This window comes from Pelodiscus sinensis, chromosome 17, assembly GCF_052426305.1.
Source record: "Pelodiscus sinensis isolate ZL-2025 chromosome 17, ASM5242630v1, whole genome shotgun sequence".
NCBI lineage: Eukaryota > Metazoa > Chordata > Testudines > Trionychidae > Pelodiscus > Pelodiscus sinensis.
This window is the reverse complement of record NC_143068.1, coordinates 11,486,916-11,511,132: the sequence shown is the minus strand read 5'-3', so window position 1 is coordinate 11,511,132 and position 24,217 is coordinate 11,486,916. Positions and strand designations below refer to the sequence as shown.

Below are 24,217 nucleotides of genomic sequence, written 5' to 3'. Positions count from 1 at the left end.
GCTCGGGAAGTGGCAGAGTTTAATCTGGCGGGGACGGTCGGGGTTTCTATTTCTCCCTCCCACAGCGGGAAGCCTGGCCTGGTGCTGCAGCTGTGCTGGGTTCCCCGCTGCATGGGTGGGGGAGGGGGAAAGGGGAACTAAGCTCTCTGGCCCCCACACCCCCGCAAAGGAACAAGAGCATGCTCCCTGGAGGCTTTCCCTGCTGCAGCAGGGTGCCCAGCCAGATAAGTGTCCCCCCTCATGCCCAGACCCTGCACCCATATCCCCCTTACTTCTCTCCCCCTGCCAAGACCCTGCATTCCCAACTTGCTCTGGCACCATGTCCCAAGTCCACTCCTGCACTCTCCCTCCTGGCCAGACTCCCTGCCCCAAAACCCTCCTCTGCCCTCTCTCCTGGCCAGACACATGACCTTATTTAGCATTTGTTTATTATTATCCTTACTTTTTTGTGGTCTACATTTTCAGCTCCATGTACCAGACTGTTATTAGGGCAGTCTTCCTGGGGGAGGTTGGGGGGGCATCATGGTGGATTTCGACCCCCAGGCCCAGTGGGTTTTTTTTTCTCAACAAGTTTTCCCTGGGGTTGCTTTTTTTTTTTCCAACCAAAAAAAAAAAAAAAATTCTTGGTGTTCCCCATAAAAAAAAAATACTGTTTGGTGTTCCTTAGTCTTAAAAAGTTTAAGAAACACTGTTTTAGAAAGACATCCAAACTCGATTAAAAAAATGTCCAGAGATGGAAAATGTTCCATAATCCTTGATAAATTATTCCAGTGGCTAATTACCATCTGTCATAGTTAAAAAAGTGCACCTTGAGTCTGAATTTTCCTAGCTTTAGTCTCCAGATCCTGGGCCATGTTATACCTTTATCTGCTCTTTTATAAACATTTTATTCTCCATGTAAATAAGTACTTAAGGCTGATCAAGTCTGTTTTCCTTAATATAACTTTTATTTCTTACCTAAATCAAAGGTCAAAACTAGAATTGTTCTGAAAATGTTTTGTAGACTCGTGATCAGATCTAGTGCCCTTACACAGGCAAAATACTTATTCACTTAAATTAGAGTTTTGTTTGAGTAAATTGACAGGATCAGGCTCGATGTTTGTGTTTTAATTCTGCAGTGGATTTCTTTCTAATCTAATTGATTTGGAAAGTATCATATACACAATGCCATAACTTAAGATGTGCTGTATGAAGGTTAATTCCTGCAAACCCCTCGTTAGTTATGTGAATAGTCCTTGACCATATATGTTGTCTCACTGACTTCTGTGAGGCTACTGATGCAGGATGAAATTCACCTCTGTGCAAAGGGGCCATCACAAGGACCATGTTTCATTTAGGCTAAAGGGGGTATGTGCCTTATGCAGTTGGCTCTGCATCTAGCTGTATTTCATCTATAAGGAGTAACTTAAATGAATAAAGGTTTCCCGGATCAAACCCCAAATCTGTAAGATGGAAATCTAAAAGCACACTTTCAGCTGAGTCAGTTTGTATTCATAAGGTTAATTTCAGGGTTATAATTTTTCTAATTAAAACCTAACCAAAAACCTGCTTCCCCTTCTTGTTGTTTGCAGCCACCAACGCAAAACATGAATTTGGGCCCAGGAGGAATGACTCAGAGTGCATCCAACCAATCTCTCCATTCACAGAGCAATCTTAGTGATGCAATTGGGACAGGCCTTCCTCCTTCCTCCCTCATGCAGAGTCAGATTAGCAATGGTGAGCTCTGTTCCCCTTTGTGCTGCTTTATGGTTGCCCAGCAACAAAATCATTAATGCAGAATATACTTAGAAGAGATCTTTTACAGCTCTGCAACTCACCTTTTAGGCACATGGGAATTTCAGGCAAATGCTGAAATATTCACAAAATGGCTACAGTTTATACTGCTGCTTGGATTCTATAAGGGCTCCAAACCACTTAATAGATTTATGAAACAACATTATTTTAAAACGTGATGAAAACCACCAATAAAAATACTTCAGAATTGAATGTCCTCATAGTTTTAATAGTAAACATACTTTGAGTTGTATTTTGCAACCCTTTTGCACTCATTCAGATAGCCCCGTAAAGGTCAATAGGGCGAACATGGATTGTTTAAATGAGTAAAATTAAAAGATCAGGTCTTCAGACTTCAGAGTTCTTCTAAGATAAACACCTTTTCAAAAATAAAATGCAGTTATATTAAAGTCTTCTTTTTTAGTGTAGCCTTTAAAATGTTGTATGGTATAACCAAACAGCTCACTTAGATCTTTTAATGGAAAACTATACATTTAAAAACACACTTCTGTCTGAATTTTTTATACGTGTGTTGTTGCAGGAGCACCATAAAATAATGTAACTGAAAGATTTTTTTCTATTTTTTATTTTGCTTACTTCATATACATTTGGGCTGTGTCTACGTTGGCACCCTTTTCCGGAAAAGGGATGCTAATGAGACAAGTTGGAATTTAAATATCCCCCGCGGCATTTGTATGAACATGGCTGCCGCTTTTTTCCGGCTCGGGACTTTGCCGGAGAAAAGCGCCAGTCTAGACGGGATCTTTCGGAAAATAAACCCTTTTCCGGAAGATCCCTTATTCCTGATTTTGAGAGGAATAAGGGATCTTCCGGAAAAGGCTTTATTTTTCCAAAAGATCCCATCTAGACTGGCGCTTTTCTCCGGCAAAGCCCCGAGCCGGAAAAAAGCGGCAGCCATGTTCATGATATTTAAATCTCCCGCAGCATTTGCAATTCCGACTTGTCTCATTAGCATCCCTTTTCCAGAAAAGGGTGCCAATGTAGACACAGCCTTGATGTATAGTCAGTTACACTATTTCATTTCATAATCAGACAATTTTCTCCCTTTGCTTTGATCTTTCACAAAGCACTAGAGCTGGAAAAGTTTTTTTTAAAATGGGAAAACATGATTGTAGAGTTCCACAAATACTGGTAGGAAGATTATGGGGCAGAATGTCATGAAACTACAACTTTTGTTAAATTTATTAGTGTCTCTGTAAATTGATTAATGAAGTCCTACCAACAATAGTTTTGCAGTTTAAAAAAGTGGACTTTTAAAATTTATTCTGGGCTTTCCTATTGCACTGTTCTTTGTGCCTGGTACTTAGTAACAACAGAAATCATTCAGGCCATGTCTAAACTAGGAAATTATTTCAAAATTACTAAATTCAATTGAAGAACTCTCAGTTTAATACGTTTGAACTTGCATGCCGTCGCTACAGGGAAGCATCAAAACTAGTCCGAGGCAGGCTCCATTAATGTGGATGCGCTACCTCGGACTCAGAGCCCCAGGAAGCACTCTGGGGAGCTGCAGGAGGCCTCCCGGAGGCCAGGTAGTTCAAATTAGCAGCACTGGAGCATCCACACTTATATTATTTTGGACTTACAAGTTTTGAATTAGCATTACTACTTGTGAAAAGCAGGAATATAGAGTTCAAATTTTGTGGCCTGTTATTCCGAAATAACAGGCTTGGTAGTGTGGATTCACTTCTTACTAATTTGAACCTGGGAGAGAGGGGTATTTCAGACTAGGGTCCTAGTGTAGTCCAGGGCTCTGAGAGGACTGTTCTGTGCAGTATGAATCTACATTTTCATTATTGTTGTTGTTTTTCCTTATATCTGTGTGTAAGAGCCCTGGAGATTGATGTCCTCTATTTAGCCACAGAACAGGTAACAGCAGTTTAAGTTTCTCTGTGTTGCCCCATGAAAGTGTGTCAACCTTGACCTGAGGAGACTTGCTTTAAGGGATGAAAAGGTAGTTCAGTCTTAATCCCAGTCAGTCCTTTGCCTCTGATGAGAATGTCAGCAAAACTCTGATCAGTGCCAGCTGATACTGTGATGAGGACAGCAATCCACTGGGAACTAGACTAAGACTAACAAACTAATTTCACACAGGTTACTGAACAATCATTGGATGAAAGTTACTTGCAGGCTGGGTACTCAAAATGTATATGCAATTCTGAAAATGAAGTTCTAGTATTTCTGAAAGGGCTCGTCTACACTGGCCCCTTTTCCGGAAGGGGCATGTTAATTTCAGCTATCGTAGTAGGGAAATCCGCGAGGGATTTAAATATCCCCCGCGGCATTTAAATAAAAATGTCCGCCGCTTTTTTCCGGCTTTTAGAAAAGCCGGAAAAGAGCGTCTACACTGGCCCCGATCCTCCGGAAAAAGCGCCCTTTTCCGGAGGCTCTTATTCCTACTTCAAAGTGCCCTTTTCCGGAGGCTCTTATTCCTACTTTGAAGTAGGAATAAGAGCCTCCGGAAAAGGGCGCTTTTTCCGGAGGATCGGGGCCAGTGTAGACGCTCTTTTCCGGCTTTTCTAAAAGCCGGAAAAAAGCGGCGGACATTTTTATTTAAATGCCGCGGGGGATATTTAAATCCCCCGCGGATTTCCCTACTACGATAGCTGAAATTAACATGCCCCTTCCGGAAAAGGGGCCAGTGTAGACGTAGCCAAAGTGTTTGAGTGGTAGCAATAAAGAACTGAAATTCTATGTTTATTGAACATTACAAGAACAGCACAGGAGACAGCAATGAAAGTTTCTGTGCACTGATCCTCCATTTTCCCAGCCAGGTCTTAGAAGGATCTTTGCTAGCAGTGTGAACATAGTTTAGTTCCCAATATCTAGTCAATCCTTAACATTTCTCAGATGACTGCTAGCAAGTATGCCAGGTGTGATGGTGATTTTGGTGACGGGACAACAGTCTACTACAGGACTGGGCAAGATGCAGCCCAGGGGCCAGATCTTGCCCACCTAAAACTTTGATCCAGACCATGAACTGCACCTCACCACTTTCCATTTATATCCTGCTGCCCATGCCATCAAATTTCCAGGCGGTGGCTCATGCAGCAGGATCCTGTTTAAATGGCTCATTGCTTATGGTTGCACTGCTACCTCAGCAGGGGTGGAGCCGGAAGCCTTTTAAATAGCAGCAGCAATCCCAGGTGGCTGCTAGGCAATCCGGTAGTGGCAGGGCCACGAGCCTTTTAAATTGCTGCTATTTAAAGGGTTCGCAGCTTCTGGGCATTATCCCGGCAGAGACTGGAGTCAAGAGCCCTTTAAATAGCGACAGCAAACCGGGCAGCTGCCAGTCAACATGGTAGTGATGGGGCTGGGAACTGCGAGCCCTTTGCTGTGTTTTTACTTCAAAGCCACTGGCCCCAAACTACTCTGGGGGGGAAGCTAGTCTCTAGCCCCACACGTTCAAACCAGGCCCTACCCCTTCCAGGAATGGGGGTGGGGATTAGTGCCAGCCCATGACCAGTACCAATATTCATTAAGTGGCCCCCCTGTGAAAATTATTGCGCATCCCGGTCTACTAGAAAGTGGACAGAAACTACTATTAACAATTCAAATAGACCACATGACACACCAATTGGAAGTCAGTTGTTTCCCAGGCCTTTGATGTATAGCTAAAACCTCCAAAATTAAACAGCCAGTTTATAAGTTCTGCTGATGCAGCGTGTAAAGTCTGTCTGCCATACCGTTCATGGTTAGTCGCAGTATTGTTAATCCCATGCCTTCAAAAAGCCTGACTCAGACCCCAGAAACCACAACCTTGGTTTTAAAAAAAATCACAAGATTTGAAAAAAATGTTAAGTGCGTTGTGTTTGCCTTCTGGTTTTCAAGCTTCAAGTATACTTCAGTCATATTTTATAGTTTTTATCTGCAACTAGGAGTGCCAAAAATTTGTTTTTTAAATTAAAGCTGAAAATCTAATGTAGTAACATAAATCTGTGTTCTTGGGCTTTAAGATAACTCTTGCAATATTTGTAGGTTATCTGCACCGTGGTCAGTTCAGCCTGCAATATTTGTAAAATCCATCAACAGAAGCACTCTCACTCAGAGAGATTATGAACTCCATTCTTCACTCAAATTCCATGTTGCCATCTGTTTCACTGAAGGACAAGTATTAGCTTTATAAGAAAGACATACATAACCATAGGGTCAGACTTCAGCAGCCATAAATTGGAATAGCTCCACTGACTTCAACAGAACTATACTAGTTTACTTTTGCTGAGAATGTGGCCCATAGCCTCTCTGTAAGGGGGAGAAATAACCTAGCAAGTTTTCTCATTTCAATATTTGTAAATACTTTAAGAATACCTAAGGAAAACTGATATTCCAAAAAGGCTAAGATGCTGTTCATGTTGTAAACACAATTAATATTAATTAAAACAACGTGTACATTTTATTGGGATTCTGCATTTATCTCCATCTAAATTGGAGGATCTCAAACTGGGGGTTGGGACCTCTGGGGAGTTACAGGTTATTACATGAGGGGGTCGCGAGCTACCAGCCTCCACCCAAACCCTGCTTTACCCTCAGCATTTATATTAAATATATACAAAAAGTGGTTTTAATTTATGGGAGGTGGGGTCACACTCAAAGGCTTGCTAAGTGAATTGAACACAAGTACTAAAGATTGAGAACCAGTGACTCAATGGTCTTGCAACAATGGAAAACAGTACACAGTAAAAATGGTGAAGTTTGCAAAAAATGCTGTTAAAAGAATTCAGATCAATACTGCATATGAAATCAGGACCTGGTCCTACATAAATAAAGTTAGTTATCCAATAACAGAAAGAGCTAAGATAAATAAATACATGATAAGGTAAGTAGGACAGTACTTATAGCCCCGGGTACAACCAAAGTATATTGGTAGATATTTTTATTGACTGTTGGCTTTTATTAGTATACTACATATAACTGACCACAACTTTTAGCTGTGTCTGTAAAAACAAGGTTAGCTTCATCGACTGGGTAACCTTGAGCACGAATGAGTCCTCATGATACTGGAAAGTTGAATGAAGTTATATGTTTCCTTCTTGTGCAACACCAAGTGAAAACTAGGAATTTCTGCCCTTCTCACTGTCATGAGAGATCAGGAATTTGTATATTGCCAAGTCAGCAAAGAACTCTGAAATCACCTCCAAAAAGTATGGATGCCAGGAAATTACTTTGAGTTATTTATGCTAAAGGCTATCATAGGCCTGTTTGGTTTACATATTTGGTTGTTTACTCAAGAAAACTTGTATTTCGTGCATGTGTTGGCTCAGAGGCCCTTATGAAACTTTCTTGTCCTTATTTACGGCCCAATCCAAACCCCACTGAAGTCAGTGGGAGTCTCTGAGTTGACTTCAGTGTACTTTGGATTGGGATCTTACAGAGTTCTATAAAGGCAAAATCAGCCATGCAAGCACATACAATGTCCCAGTCCCAGTTGACAGGATACTATTAGTATGAATCTTAAAGGTTTCATTTCTAGTGCAGAGGTCAAGCCAGCTAATGAACTGGGAAGGGAAGGGTAATGGTCATGGTAGAAGGAGCTAGCATGATGTTTTGGAGAATTTTGTCTCTGAAATTATTTGGTATCTTCAATCAAGTTAGGGAAAGATAGAAGAGGATATGATAGCTGTTTTAGAGGGAATCCAAAGGCTAGATGAATGCCATCATCTCATTTTCTATTCTAAATAGGATAGGTAGAGCCTCCTTTCTGTCTTCTCTCATAGCAGGTTTGCTGAAGGACCTCTTCCTCCATTTCCTTTCCCTTTTATAGGACCTTGGGATACATTACTAACCTTCCCATCCAACTAGCTCCTCTCTCCCATTGATCATCTGGTGTTAGGGTCTTGTAGGTTCTTCTATTTTTTTTAAATCCTAACAGAGGAGACAGTCTGTTGGTACTGCTGCTGGGCATACAGTAGTGATGCTGGAGGTAACAGCAGCATTGAAGAGTTGCTATCTGCTGTTGGGTCCTCCCAGCAACACGCCTGACAAGAGAGGTGTAGCCAATAACCTGCAGGGGAAGCAGGAAGCAGAGACTGAACCTGGTATGGGAACATCTGAGCTTCTGAAGGACTGGGACACTCTAGAGTTCTTGATTCAGTTTAGTGGCTGACATCGCAGCGAACATTTGCCAGCCTTGCTGACTATTAGATCTGCCTAATCTGAGAAAAAGATGGCAGAACCTTCTAATGGAGAGCCTTCACTTCTGAAATTTGTTCCAGGCTCACAGAGCAGCAACGCCAACTTTGATAGTCTTTAGGACAAGGTTCAGTCTAGCTTTACAGCAGATAGGGGGTGGTACGTTTTGACTATCTATAATTAACCAGTTTTAATATGGAGGATATGGGGATTTTTTTTTATTTTATGGCCTTTGGTACATAAAATATTTTATAATTGTATTTTTTTTAGCCTTTCTTAGGTACCATAACAAGAATCCAAGTAAGGCACTACGTTTTTTTATACTGAACGTATGTTGTCAATAACAGCATCACTCTTGTTGTTGTGATTTTTCAGGTCCTAATCATGTGTCTATGCAGCAGTCAGGCCAAAATACAATGCCCACAACCTCTCTGAGCATGACTGTGAGCAGCCATGGAACTGGGCCTGGTTATAGCCATACAGTGCCTGCATCTCAGAATGTGCCAATGCAAGGTCAGGGGTCAATAGGCAATTACGTCTCTCGAACAAATATCAACATGCAGTCTAACCCAGGTGAGGTTCCTTTTCCTTACCTTTTGGGATTGAAAGGGCTTTTCAAGGGTCTCAAATATGCACAAGATGTGAAAATGTGCTGTAAATATTTTGTATAACCCTATTCCTGCACAGGAGCAGAAGGAGAGGAGAAGAGATGGTTTTAAGATACCTTTGTGTTCAGTATTTTCTGGATTCAGAATAAGTCAGAATAGTCTCAGCATCACTGTAACTTCCACTCTACTTCTCATGGTCCTCAGCATGTGATGAAAAAGAGTGAATTTTCAAAGCACAGCAGCACTCTGGTCACACTGTGGCAGCCCCAACACATATCACCCACATATTGTGAGCTGTGACAGGGGTTATCATAGAACAGCTAAAGAAGTTGTCCATGCTGGTGATATTCCTCACTGAATATTTCCACTCTCTTTATAGGCCTTTGACATTGCTGGAGTGGCCCAAAGGGCCCAGAGAGCAAAGAACAATCCGTTCCTGTCTCTCAAAAATGTTCATCACTGTGCAATGAATAGCATATCAGATATTAGAATTATTTCAAGGAAGGAATATGAAATACAGAAAAAATATTGTAACTTCAATTTACTTAAATTCTGTAGTCACCAGGTCTTATAAATAAGGTAGAAGATGAAAGACAAAGTTGGTTAAAGAAAAAAAAATGCAATAAAAGATAAAGGATGCAGGTAAAGAGGAACAAATACTTTCATTTCTTCATACAGGGCCCTTTTCTGTAGTTCTGTTGCAGAAATGATTTTTGTTATTTATTGAGACCAGATACATTTTAGAATATCTAACAGAAAAATGATGTGAACTGACTATGTTATCAGTTTATGGTGTATTAGAATGTAGAAAAATTAAATATGCACATTGAGAAAAAGTAAACAATTTCTGTCTTTTTTTCCCCTCATTCCCCTTGAGGAAAATTCACTAAATGATTATCTGGATGAAATTTTTAAAAGACAAAATTGGCTGATGTTTTAATTATGTTCAAAAAAGAGTAGGAAAAGAATTGTGATATCCTTTTAGTAAATAGTTATCTATGTTCTGTGTAGTCTCCATGATGCACCAGCAAGCAGCAACATCACACTACAATTCGGCACAAGGAGGGAGCCAGCATTACCAAGGGCAGTCCTCCATTGCCATGATGAGTCAGAGCAATCAAGGCAACAGCATGATGGGTCAGCGACCCATGGGCCCTTATAGGCCTTCTCAGCAAGGTAAAGTATATTATTCAGTTCCTAGAAAGGTGGTTATCCCATCATTCCTGCAGTCAGAGATAAATATGCCACAGAAGCCATAATGATCTGGGAATGAGGGACCCCAGGGAAAGTTGGTTCTGAACATATAAAACTCAAGTGATTTCTCCATGAAGAAAACACTGATTACTTCAAGATTATCTAAATGAAAATTCTCCCCTTGGGTTCATGAGCTACTTAAAAACACTCTCACTTTCTCTCTCTTTCTTTTGGGTTTACAGGTTCCTCTCAACAGTACATGGGACAGGAAGAATATTACAGTGAACAGTACAGCCATGGACAAAGCTCATCAGAGCCAATGAACCAGCAGTATTACCCAGATGGTAATTTTGCTGAGTAATAGTAATTCTAATATTGATGCAGCAGAGCTTGAGATGGTACTGAATTGTACAACTGCCCCATCTAAGAGTTAAAAAATTGGAAACCATATAACCCATAAGATTTGTTTTCAATCTGAAATGCCAGCAACACCTATTCCCAAAACATATGGTTCTGTGTATATATGTGCATTGTAGCACCATTACCAACTGCATCTTGAAAGGAGCAGAAAGCCTGCAGGAGACTCCTTATGATAGGATACACACTCAGTTTAGCAAAAAATGCTACTTCAGACTTGGCAAATGCATTGCCACTTTATTAGCAAGCTATTTCAGATTTGCCCATTTTAGAGCTTTTTTCTTAGGTTTTTTTCCCCCCCTAATCTATGAAACTATGTGACTTTAAACTGAGTGTAATTATTTAATTATATAAAAAGCATAATAGGTACTCTATGCATTGTGTGTAATACAAAATTACATAATGCATGTGCCAAAATAAGCTATGGATCAGATGAACCTTTTTGATTAACCTTGTCCATTTTGTCTTTTTCTTATCATCTGATTGCAGGTCATGGTGATTATGCATATCAACAGTCATCCTATACTGAGCAGAGCTATGACAGGTCATTTGAGGACTCCACACAGCATTACTATGAAGGAGGTGAGAAGATATATTTGCAATCTATGCAAACAAAAGCTCTAAGCTACATCTGTTTAGAAAAATATGAAAGCTGTTTTATAGTATTTCTGAAGAATTAAAACACTGCTCAGCTGCTAGACTAAAATATTTTCCTAAAATTGAATGTTACTTAGAAGTGTCTATAAATTAGAATTTTGTTATGTAGAGCAACTTTTATATTATTTATATCACAAAACACTATGCACATTAGTTAGTGACTGTGTAAATTAATAGTTAATAGCTCACATATAAGCCTTTTGCGCACTAGGTAAACCATTTTCAATTTATATTCTGCTGCCTGTGCCACTGAATATCCAGGTGGTGGATCAGGCAGCAGGATCCTGTTTAAATGGCTCACAGCTCATGGTCATACTGCTATCTCAGCAGGGGCTGGAGTCGCAAGCCTTTTAAGTAGCTGCAGCAATCCCAGGCGACTGCAGGCAACATGGTAGCAGCAGGGCCATGAACATTTTAAATTGCTATTTAAAGGGCTTGCAGCTCCTGGTCATGGCATCATCCTGGCAGGGCCGGAGTCGCAAGCCTTTTAAATAGCAGCAGCAACCCAGGCAACAAGTCAGCATGGTAGTGGCAGGGCCAGGAACCCTTTGCTGTGTTTTTACTTCAAAGCCTTTGGCCTCAGACAGTTCTGAGTGGAGACTAGGCTCCAGCTCCACCCCTTTCACCTCAGGCTCTGCCCCATCCAGAGGTAGGTGTTGGAGCTGGCTCATGACCAGTACCAAAATTCATTAAGTGGCACCCCTGAGAAAATTATTACCTACCTCTGAGGTAAACTCATTGCTGACAACAAAATATGTAGCTGAACTAGACACACTTAAAGTTTTATTAGATATTAGAACCTTTTTATGTGATTAAATATTAGTTATAATACTACAATTATTTCTTTTCTTAAAAATAATACATGATGCTTTCATTTAACTTTTAACAGAGATATGTGTGGCTCTTAACATATTAAATGTTAAGGTGAGTGATCATAGCAAGGGAGGTAAACTGACTTGCTAGAGTTAGAAAAATACCTTAAGATTAGGGAACAAATGGTCACTATAGATGGAAACTTTTCCAAATTGAGGGGGGACATATTGGTCTTTAGATATTGGGAAAAGCCAGCTGGCTAAAAGCTCAAATGAACAGGGTTTCATACGTGTAATTGAGATCAAACAGTGGCCAACTATTTTTTTTAATTTTCAGACTATTAAATTTTGAGGCGCAATAAAAGTAAATATAAAGAAGACCAGACAGTTTAAATAAATGGGACTATTGAGATTAGTAAAGGCTGTGAAATCAGGTCTGTTGTTCCTACCTAATGAACAGAAAGCACTTGAGATATTATATTTAATGTATAATTAAATATTCAAACATAAAATTAGAAAGAGGAAAAAAAGCCCCAAAACTGGTATAGGCTGTCAGAATCTTCTAATGTCTTATATTTTCCTTTCTCTCTCCTTATTTCCTCCTGCTGTCCTCTTATTTCATTTCCCCACCCTGATTCACTCCCTCTTTACAGGTAAAGGAAGGTCTTCTCCCTTGAATCTCAACTATTTTTTGTTTCATTGTATTTCAAAACTGAAAGTAAACAAATATATATCAGTTATTCTGGGGATCAGAGTCTTGCTGGCCAACAGGGAACAAAAAAGGAGGATAAAAGAGACTAGAGATAGTTGTGAGTGAAAGGAATCAAAGGATTTTAACATTAAAAAGAAATCTTACAATGTGAACTTCACCACTATATTTCCTTTGTTTTTTTTAATAAACTTTTTTCTTTCATATAAAAGTTGGAGTTAGTCCAGGGATGGGCAATAATTTTCGCAAGAGGGCCATTTAATGAATTTTGGTAGGTAGTCACGGGTTGGCTCCACTTCTGGAAAGGGTAGAGCTGGGGTAGAAGGAGCAGGGCTGGTGATTAGCCTTCCCCCAGAGTTGTCCGGGGCTGGAGGCTTTGAATTAAAAACACAGCAAAGGGATTGCATTTCCCGGCCCCCCTGCTATTGTGTTGCCTGGCAGCCTACTGGGGTTGCTGCAGCTGTTTAAAGGGCTCACACATCCAGCCCCTGCACCACAACAAGGAGCTGGGAGCTATTTAAATAGGATCTGGCTGCCTGAGCCATCGCCTAGAAATTCAGTGGCATGGGCAGCAGGCTATAAATAGAAAGCAGCTAGATGCAGTCCATGGGCTAGATCAATGTGTTAGGCAGGCCACATATTGCCTAGCCCTGAGTTAGTCTGTTTAGGATGAAGAGATTATAGTGATACCTTTTTGCAGACACATTTTTTAGCACAGGAACCACCTGAAACAGAGAGATTATAGCATTAAGAATAGAAAGATTTGTGCGTTCAAAGTACGGTTATTCATATATTATTATATGGAGGAATATTTGCAATTAAGTACCTAACTTCCATTAAAAGTCAATGGGAGTCAGGCTCCTAAGAGCCTTTGAAAATCTCCTACCACTGTGATTTTGCAAATCAATCATGAGAACAACCTGAATATCGCACATCAATAATGCCACAGCCTCCTGCACTATGATTGGCTGACTTACAGTAAAATGAGGTTTATTTTCCTTGTTGGTAATAGTGACACTGTATCATTTCTATAAGTTTTAGCATATGTGTTCCAGAAAGGAATGGTAGACTTTTCAGCCAATTTAATGACCTGCTACTTGAACATTTTTGAGAGTTTAATCATTAGAAATACTCAAATTAAATTACTGACATCTCATTTGAAGATATCAACTTTTATGTTCATTTTGTTGTTTGCAAATTTTCAAGTTGGATTTCTCTGGTAGATGTTTTAATAGTTCCCATAAAAAATTGCCTGGGTCCATAATAATAAAATACCTTATTTTCATTGGAAATATGATTAAAGAATGTTATTATTTATGAACTGAAAGCAAATACAGTAGGAGGGCTTCTTAGTATCCAACTGCTGTATCCTGGCATTGGGACTCTCTTTTTTTACCTCTGGGACAGATTCACCCCACAAAAGGGTAGGATCTTTTCAAAATCTAATTGTTAAATCTGCCTTCTCAGAGGCAGGTCACAATTCTGCTGGGATCTGTGTCATGAAGACTTAAGGTATGTCCACAACAATGCAGTGTAAGCCCAGAGTTTGAAAGCAGTCTCAAGCCTCATACCCCTTCCATCTACACTCAAACCCCACTCATCTAGGGCTCAGACCCAGGACCCCAGGAAGATGGAGAGTTCAACCCTGAGTCAAGCTGAGAGCCAGAATTCAAACTGTTGCTTTGCAGTGTCTATGTAGTCCACTGACCTATTTTCTTTGTCCTGTGGACAGCCAAGTTTGCTGGACAGTCAAGCTTTCCCACACTTTACCATGAACAAATGGCTAGAGCAGCCAGATTTTTGGAGAGCACTAAGATGTCTGGGATATCAGGGGTTTGAGTCTCACATGCATAATACAGTATAGAAAGTAGACCCCAGGTTGGGGTCCTGGGTTCAACAATTCTTAACCTGGGGTTACAAGTGAGTGCAGACACTCAAACCCTATAGTAACCCAGGATTTGTTAATTCAAATTCCACTAACCTTGGATTTACACTGCAGTATAGACCTTTGAGTTAGGATTTTCCCTGTGAAAAATTGGTTGGTGAAACCTTCTAACTTAAAAATGTAAATAAAGGCAGGTCAAATTTTGGATCACCCAACTTTTACGACATAACTTAAAAATTAATTACACATTCTAAAATTAGCCTTTTTGTTTAATGAATAATTCTGTATAGGACTTCCCACTGAGGAAGAATGACTTGCCTCTGGCAACTCTCCAATGCCCAGCATATTTTGAGTTAATTATGAAGTTGGAATTCCCCAGGGCATCATTCATTCATTCATTCACTCAGTGCTGCTGGCAGCCACAAGCATAAGGATCCTAATGACAACACTCGGGAAAGGATAGAAAATGCTGCAAAACAGAAAGTAAAGGGTGGATTAGACTTATTCAGCTCCAGAAGGAAACTGAGACAAACAGTGGCAAAAAACACCATAAACTATACTTGAAACTGAAGTAGTCAAATAATCTTTCAACTTTCCAAATTCCAATAATTTTATTATGTTTTGAAATAAAACAAACTTGGTAACCAGTGTCAGAATTAAACACAGTACTGAAAATAATGATCCCTGCATTCTAAAATATGTCATTTCTAAAAATCTGTTTTAAACACATATGACTATAGAAAATGAAGTAAATTTATTTTAAATTATCAAAAATTCTCCATTGTGCACTAATTAATTCCTACCAGAATGGTTCAGTAACTTTTATTATGTTTTATTTTACTTAAATGTCAACACACTTGTTTCTTCTTAGCCTCACACCTTGTGAATTTCATTACACCTGTATAAAATGGCTGTAAAATGCTACTATTCTGATTAGGTAGCATTTTACACTCACTTCACACCAGTTCTAAAGGAGTGAAGAATCAGGCCCTGTGGTCTGGTTGCACAGATCCTTCATGTGGTAATGTTTCCTTTTCAGCCCACTTCATTTCTTTAGATAACCACAAACTGAAGAGGAAAGCCAAAAGGTAACTTAATGGAAAAAAAAAACCTGTAGTGAATTAAAGACAAATCTTTGCAGTTCAAATAGGCTGGTTTGTATTGGGAAAATTTTGATCAGCCACAAATTTAAATGTTAGTTTTCATAAAGTCTCAGAGGGGTAGCCATGTTAGTCTGTATTTGCAAAAATAATTAGAAGTCCTGTAGCATCTTAATAAATAACAGATTTGGTCATAAGCTTTTGTGGGTTAAAAAGCACTTTGTCAAAGGCATAGACTGGAAATCACTGAGGTACGAGTTATTGCCTCTCCATGCATCTGATAAAGAGTTTTTTACCCACGAAAGCTTATACCCAAATAAATGTTAGCCTTGAAAGTGCCACAGGACTCCTCATTGAGTTTCTTTAAAAAATGCTCGATATTACGAGTGTTCAAGTACATCAAAATGACAGTGTACAAACTAGGATTTGTATCTGAATAAATCAGGGAAAGCCTAACTTACTGACCCTAGCTTCAGAATGCATTCTTCAGAAGTTTGAGAGCCAGGGCTTGAGGCTTCAGCCCTTCAGCAGGGCTAGGGGCCTCCCTCATGTGAGGTTGATAGGCATCTCAGAGCTTCAGCCCAGCTAGACATGGCTGCTGGAGCTTGAAACTTCAGCCCCTCTCCTGCTGAAGCCTCAGGACAATTCTGCTGGGCAGAAGCCCTTAGCCCCACCATCCCACCTCAGGGCATCAGCCCCAAACTCCCCAAAACAGTCTGGTGGCCTCCAAGAGCTGCACTTTAACTTGAAAAGAGCCGCAAGCAGCTCATGAGCTGCAATTTTACTTGGTCTTTGTGTTATAGGAAAAAATATATAATTATGAATATTTTTCCGAATGTATAATGTGTTGGAAACAAAGATACAGTATTCTTTTATAACCTATTTTATTTTTTAAATTTTTGTTTAAAAGAGTGCTGATGTTTAAAATGTAAAAGTAAAAGGGAACAACTTGGAGGAGAGAAAATGTGCACATAGACTTCTTAAAGAAAACTTTTTTTCATGCATCAAACAAAAATACAGTCTCTTCAAATAATCAGAGGAATAAACTCTTCATTGATTGGTAAAATATAGTGGAAGATTCTTTTTCAAAGATATACCATTTTCAGGGTTTCATATCAAGGAAGCTCGTTCAGCTATTTTCAGTGTGATCACTAACCATATTGGGACAGTTGCTCAGTCTGCACATAAACTATATCAATTTTCCCTTTTCTAGGAAATTCCCAGTATAGCCAGCAGCAGGCAGGATACCAACAGGGAGCAGCGCAACAGCAAACATATTCACAGCAACAGTATCCAAATCAGCAAAGTTATCCAGGACAACAACCTGGTTACGGTGAGGAAGTCGTCTTTGGCATGTTTTTGTGTTTGTAATCCCTGGTATAAATTTGTCCATTCTGCACCTAGGAACAAACATCTATCTTCCTTTGTTGCTCAAGGCACCAGCTTTAACTGACAAAAACTAGTATCTAATTCAGCATGTTATCTTACATCATACAGGATCTCTTTTACCTTGACACAGTGGACTAGAAATCTGTCTACACAGCATGCTTATTCCCCGCATTATTAACTTTACAGGTGTGGGTGGCAGGTTATTTTACTAGTGCTCAGGCCTCAAAAATGTGAAATTTGTATATAATTTTATGGGGGAGGGAATCCTACAAAATCATTACTAACTCACAGATTTCTTGCAATAATGTACGCTTTACTGCCACAATGAGAGAGGGGTAAACAGTGAGGTGGCAAAATTTGCAGATGACACCAAACTGCTCAAGATAGTTAAGACCAAAGCAGATTGTGAAGCACTTCAAAAAGATCTAACCAAACTAAGTGATTGGGCAACAAAATGGCAAATGAAATTTAATGTTAGTAAATGTAAATTAATGCACATTGGAAAAAATAATCCCAACTATATATACAATATGATGGGGACTAATTTGGCTACAACTACTTGTAGAGATCTTGGAGTCATTGTGGATAGTTCTCTGAAAACATCCACTCAGTGTGCAGTGGCAGTCAAAAAAGCAAACAGAATGTTAGGAGTCAATAAAAAAGGGATAGAGAATAAGACAGAGAATATCTTATTACCTCTATATAAAACCATGCTATGCCCACATCTTGAATACTGCATATAGATGTGGTCACCTCATCTCAAAAAATATATATTGGCATTGGAAAAGGATCAGAAAAGGGCAACAAAAAAGATTAGGGGTTTGGCACGGGTCCCATATGAAGAGAGATTAAAAAGACTTGAATTTTTCAGCTTAGAAAAGACTAAAGGGGGATATGATAGATGTCTATAAAATCATGACTTGTGTGGAAAAAGTGGATAAGGAAAAGTTATTTACTTATTCCCACAATGTAAGAACTAGGGATCACCAACTTAAATTAATAGGCAGCAAGTTTAAAACAAACAAAAGGAAGTTTTTCTTCACTCAACGCACAGTAACCTGTGGAACTCCTTGCCAGAGGATATGGTGAAGGCTAGAACTTTAACAGGGTTCAAAAAAGAGCAGGATAGATTCATGAAGGTTAGGTCCATCAATGGCTATTAGCCGGGATCAGTAGGAATGGTGTCCCTAGCCTCTGTTTCTCTGGAAGTAGGTGACAGGGGAAGGATCATGTGAGAATTACCTGTTGTTATCCCTCTCTCTGGGGCTTCTGGTATTGGCCATTGTCGGCAGACAGGATACTGGGCTAGATGGACCTTTGGTCTGACCCAGTATGGCTGTTCTTATGTAATACCTAGATTTCTGATCACTAAATTAAAATAAAGATTACAGTATGTTGGGGCTTTTCTGTTGCAGAGCCTAACAATGCGCGAATAAGCAAGTTACAGCTAACTAATTTTATTTCCAAACTGATACAGGTATACATTTTTAAAAAAGGTAGAACTATGCTGACTTTTGCTTCATCGAAAACAATAATATTCAGCATTTAAATCAGTATTTAATCTTCCTACTACTCCTCTCAGAGAAAATATCACTAATTTACATATGGGGAACACAGTTTAAGGGTGTGTCTACACAGCACCCTAAACTCGAAATAAGATACACTATTTTGAAATTCAGTTGAAATAAGATATGCAATTTGCATAGCACAAATTGTGTATTTCGAAATTTGACGTGTCTACACAGTGTGTAGTTGTTTAATTGTTTTTTCCTTCCTTGGTGTAGTACTTTGATTTACCTTTATTGAATATAATCTTGGGTATTACAGATCAATTCTCTAGTTTGTCAAAATCCTTTTGAATTCTAATCCTGTCCTCCAAAGTGCTTGCTATACCTCCCATGTTCATGTCACCTACAGATTTCATCAGCATACTCTTCACTCAATTATGCAAGTCATAAATGAAGATATTAAACAGAAATAGACCCACAACAGATGCATTGAGGTTCCACTAGATACATCCTCTCAGTTTGATAGCAAACTATTGATAAATATTTTCTCTGTAGTCTTTCAACAGTTGTTGTCTAAATGAAATTATTCTAAAGGGAGTACACATTTCCCTAGTTTGAGAATGTCTTGTGGGACTGGGTAAAAATAGCCTTCTTTAAAATCAGGATATTGCATCTATCTTTTCTCCTACCATCCATTAACATTGTCAAAAAAGGAAATTAGGTTGGCGTGGCATGATCTGTTCTTGATAAATCCATGCTGGCTATTCCTTATTCTCTAGTTGCTTAAAAACTCTTTAATAATTTGTTCCAGTATCTTTCCAGGTATCAAAGTTAGGTTGACTGATCTATAATCATCTGGGTTGTCTTTGCTCCCATTTTTTTTAAAGTAGAATGTGTGCTCTTCACCAGTCCTCTGGGTCATCATCCATCCTTCATATGATCTTAAAGATAATTGTTGACAGGTCTGAGATTTCCTCAGCTACTTGGTTCCTTAAATACGCTGAGATTAATTTTTTTAGGTCCTGCTTACTTGAATGTATTTAGCTTATCTAAATATTTGTTAACGTGTTTTTTTCTCTATTTTGGCTTACATTCCTTCCTTTTTGTTGTTAATAATAATTGTGTTAAGTATCTGATCACCATTTAATCAATCTTTTAAGTGGAGCAAGCAAAACAGGTATTAAACATTTGAGCCTTTTTGATGGCATCAGTTATTAGTAAAGCTGTGAGTCATAATCACAGAATCTGTGACTTCTGCAGCCAGCTGGTGCAAATGACCCCCTCCCCTTTGCAACAATGGCTGTGCTTGGGTGTCCCTCCCTGCTGCTTACAGTAGTGGCAGCAGTTCTGAGCCAGCAGGACTGACCCCTTCCAGCAGCAGTGCAGTGGTCCCCAGCTGCCACCAACTAGCAATGGCAGTCGTCTTGGGCCAGTGGGGTACCCGTTAGATGTGGCTGCTGTGGTCCTGGGCCACTGCTCTCCCAGCACCAGCAGGTACCCCAGATCCATGACCCTATACAGCAGCAACTGTACCAGCAGACCCCCTCCAAACACCAAAGATATAGTCAAGAGTATATAGTACAAGTCATGGACAGGTCATGAGGCCATGAATTTTTTTATATTGCCTGTGACCTGTCCTTGACTTTTACCAAAAATGACAATGATTAAATCTTAGCATTAGCTGTTAGCTCTCCTTCCCTGGTAAACAGAGGACCTGAACTTTGTTTCCTTTCTCTTGCTCCTAATATATTTAAATAACCGGTTCTTATTACCTTTTATGTCTCTTTTCAGGTGTGACACATTTTGTGCCTCAGCCTTTCTGATTTGGTCTCTTTTGTACTCTTCTGTAATTCATCTATATTTCCACTTGTAGTAAGATTCCTTTTTGATTTTCAGGTCCTTGAAGACCTTCGACAGAGCCATACTAGCCTCTTATTGTTCTATCTTTCTTTTGCAGGTCCTGCACAAGGAGCCTCTTCACAGTATTCCAGCTATCAACAGGGACAGGGGCAGCAGTATGGAAGTTACAGAGCGTCTCAGACAGGACCATCTGCCCAACAACAGAGGCCTTATGGCTATGAGCAGGTAAATTATCTTAATTTCTGCTACAAAGAGTCTTCCTTTTTTCAGGAAGTCCTGACTTGGAGGAACTCAGCCTTTCTGGCACTCAGGAAAATCTGAGGTGGAAGACCCAGATCCACTGTTATACAAGGAAACCCAGTGTGAATGTAATGGCCAATGCATTATTGGGTCGATCCAATGTTGTAAACCAAAAGATAATAATTTCATCCAGTCCCCGTGTGCATGACACAGAAATGATATTGTCTTCTAACATGTTGTATTTTGTAATTTTTAACAGGGTCAATATGGAAACTATCAGCAATAAAAGGAGAAGCTTCTGTATCTGATTCATTTCAAAGTATATCCATCTTTTTAACTGGATATACTGGCAGTTTTGATTAATTGTAATATGTTGGTTACCCCTTAGCACAAAGCAGCGTCTGTATGTGAACAGTGTTCATTTCATGCTGGATATGAAGCAGTGCACTACTGGTAACAAGACAATGCTTTAATGGTTTGATATATTTGGTGCTGTGTATAGTATGTATCTTGATAAAATGCAGAGATTTTGTTTTCCATTCTTGATGTTTCTAAATAGCTTAGGGGTCATTTGATCAGAGTTTTTATGTGCCCAGATCTAGGAAACAGCTTGGATATTCTGCAATCCAGCTAAATACAAAGACCACTCAGTCACATCTTCCCATACAGTTAGTCTAATGTAGGTTATGAAACTATGTTTAACTAGATCTATTACAATTTATCTGTTGCATATGCCAGCCTCTGAAATCTGGGGCTCTCAATTGTACTACATTAAGGTATGGAGACAGGTGCATTGTTTACATTGATCCAATTTCCACACTATAAGACAAAAATAAAAGCAACTGAAGTGATAGTTCATTTGCTGAAGACATTATGCTCAGCAAATTTATATAGCTGATTACCCATGTCTTCTGATTTAATATCTGCACAGCTTCACATTTTTGTAGTAAAAGGTACAAGTGATCAAAACCTATATTCAAGGAAATATGAATATCCAGAAGCACCTTTTATAGATCCATGAAAGTATGCTAGAAATCATGGGTTTAAAAAATAAAAGAGAACTCTGGGAATGAATCTGTAAGTCTACTAAAATCAATAGTGCTTTGTATCATGTTTAGCTGACAAACGTGACCACATTCCAGTCTAAAATATGCTACTCCAAATTTTATCACAACATATAAATATTCATGCCAAATTTCCCCAGTTGAGGCAATTTTTAATTTTTGGTGTTCTCTACTAGTTCAGATTTTCCAGAAAGCATTATAGCCATAACATCAGGTTATAAAATTGACTTTATCTGCGGTTATTCATCACTTTTACTTTTCTCTAGCATTTTGATAGAAATAACACAGAATTAGTGTAAAAATCCCATCTTTGATTCAAAGGAAAAATCAGTAAATCAGCTTCATTATGCATATAGAAAGGTGACTGTTAATGGGATTTGACTATTAAAACAAAACTTATAGAGAATGAGAAATACTGTGAAAGTGGTACTTAAAAGCCAATATGAACAATGCAAGTATATGTTCAGTTTTAAATTTATAAGAAATCAAAATTTCTGTGACTAATGGGTTAAAATCACTTAAATATATTTAATATACATTATTTAAAAATTATTACCTTAAAGTTAACTGGATCTTTCAAAATATAGAGTTAAATATACTCTCTATATTTTTTCCCTTTTCTTTGTCTAAAATGAGGTGTTTTAATGGATATTTTGAGTTGTGAAATTTTTATATTCTGAAAACTAACACCACTCAGAGAATGTAGATGTCACACTTCAGGTTTGGATTTATTTTTCCTGAAGAAAATCTTAATACTTGCTAGCTAAACAGTATATTATTAAATGTTGTTCAAGCTCTTCCCTTTACAGCATTAACACTTCTAATTGTTGACCAGTGAAATGGAGCTAGCATTTTTTTATTCATTCTTCATTTCGCTTTTTCTTCATGCTGGTGTTTTCATACACCTGAGTACTCTTAAATATCAAATAAGGCACAGAAAAGAAGTTTGAAATGTTTTTTTTTTTTTAAATCTATGTTAATGTTACAGGTAGACAGAAGAATGCAATATTGTTCCTTGCCAGATTGGAAATATGCCTTTTATGTGGTTTTTGAAAGTGCTAAAACAATACTTTTGAGATATGAACAACATTAAAAAATTAAACAGCAACATTACATCTATCTGAAATGTCTTACATTAAGAATTTCTTGAATGTTGTGTATATACTGTATTTGAAAGAGCACTTTGGAAATAGTTTGTACATTTATTTCCTAATTTATACATGATTTTGGTGTTAATATTTCTAATTGTTAATAATGAAATGTTTATTTAATGTGTTGTCCATTTTTATGTATTAATGTGGAAGCAGAAAGTGATGCCAGCATTTTGACTTTTTTCATTAATTGTACCATTTTCTGTTTTGTAATACACGTTTTAAACTGGCTTAGGTTAAAATGAACTAATTGTGAAGCCTATTGATGGTACTTTTCCTATGACGCAAAGACTTTTTAAAAAGGACCAGTATAATAACAATGGGAGATTTCCGTTTTTATTGCAGACTTTGGAAAGAATGCCTCATCATACTCCTTTCCCTGATAGTCTGTCATACTTCAGGTAAAAATCATTGCATGTAAAAACACTTACCATGGTTTTCAGATGTTCTAACTCTAATTTAGTCTGCAAACCTGAAGCATTATACTTTTATGCTGGACCAATACTGTCTCTGGAGAGTAAACTGTAACTTAATGTTGCAGATATATCCTGTTTCCACAGATGTCAAAGACAAAACCCCTACTGATATTAATGGGAGCAGGCTCAGGCCCTGAAAATTCTGATAATGAAAAGATTATGCACATGCTTAACTTTATTCACTGCACATATATTTAGTGACTTAAATGATTCACTGAGCAGAGCACCTAAAACGTTCCCAAGCTGGGTAGATCTGCTAGCTCTTCTCCAGCTAGCACACTACCAGCAAAGCAACAAGGCCAGGCAGCAGCTCAAGCTAGTGTCCAAATATGTATGGGGGAAGGCAAGATTGGACTCAGGCGGCTAGCTTGCTCTGCTGTGGCCCCAACTATTTCAAGGGTACCAGCCTAACTCCTAGCTGACATAAGTCCTGTAGCACCTTAGAGACTAAACCATCCATTTACCAGTCCGTCTCTTAAGGTGCCACAGGACGCCTCCTTGCTTTTTGCAGCTACAGACGAACATAGCTACCCCTGAGCCTTCCCAGCTGCTATGTCACCTGCCCCAGGAGGAGTGAAGTCTTGGCCAGGCTCAGGGCGGGCAAAGTGGGCTCATAGCAGGGGTCTGGGTGTCGCTGAGCAGAGGGTAGTGTAGCATGCTGGAAGTGCTGGGCAGGGGGCACAGGTGGGAGGAAAGTGCAGCGGTGGGGATGAAGGGGGCACAATGCAGGGTTAGTGGTAAAAGGGGCACAGGGCAGGGGTGCATGTAGTGGGGAGCCAGTGGGTGCCGGGAGCAATGGGTGGTGCTACGCCCGCAGGGGTCAGAGGCCCCAAAAGACAAGTTTGCCTGAGGCACCGTTTCCCTAAGGCCTGTCCCCGGCCAGGCTCTATTTCGAGAGCCGGGAGGTAACGAAGGGGGCGCAGGAGCCACAGCGCAGGTCATTTCTAAAGCAGCGGGGCTTTGGGCCGCCGCTTTTACACACGCGAAGGGGGCATCTCCCGGCAGCGAACACGCCAGCGCGCTGCTCTCCACAGGGGCGGCAGGGCCCCCGTCCCGGCAAGCCAGAGATGGGGTGACGCCACGCTCCCGCGTGCTTACAGCGCCGCCGACGGAGGGGGGGGGTAGACGTCCAGCCGGATGGGAGCGAAGAAAGGAGGGGACAGCGGCACCTGACGGAGCCGTGAGCCAAGTTCGTTTTCCCGCGCTTTCCATTCCTCCCCTCAG

At 39.5% G+C, this 24,217-nt stretch overlaps 1 protein-coding gene across 3 annotated transcripts in view; it reads left to right on the top strand.

Moving 5' to 3' along the window:
* Positions 1-24,174, top strand: part of SS18L1 (SS18L1 subunit of BAF chromatin remodeling complex) — a 39,251-nt gene extending 15,077 nt beyond the window's left edge. For 2 of the 3 annotated variants that reach the window (XM_006126168.5, XM_006126167.5), the window contains exons 4-11: positions 1,572-1,716; positions 8,299-8,496; positions 9,543-9,707; positions 9,968-10,069; positions 10,632-10,724; positions 16,519-16,638; positions 20,160-20,287; positions 20,562-24,174. In XM_006126168.5, the coding sequence (XP_006126230.1) occupies positions 1,572-1,716; positions 8,299-8,496; positions 9,543-9,707; positions 9,968-10,069; positions 10,632-10,724; positions 16,519-16,638; positions 20,160-20,287; positions 20,562-20,588 (978 nt within the window). In that variant the 3' untranslated portion in view covers positions 20,589-24,174. The remainder of the gene's footprint in view (positions 1-1,571; positions 1,717-8,298; positions 8,497-9,542; positions 9,708-9,967; positions 10,070-10,631; positions 10,725-16,518; positions 16,639-20,159; positions 20,288-20,561) is intronic. The other variant, XM_025186159.3, reaches the window with a different exon arrangement.
* Positions 24,175-24,217: the final 43 nt, after the last annotated feature.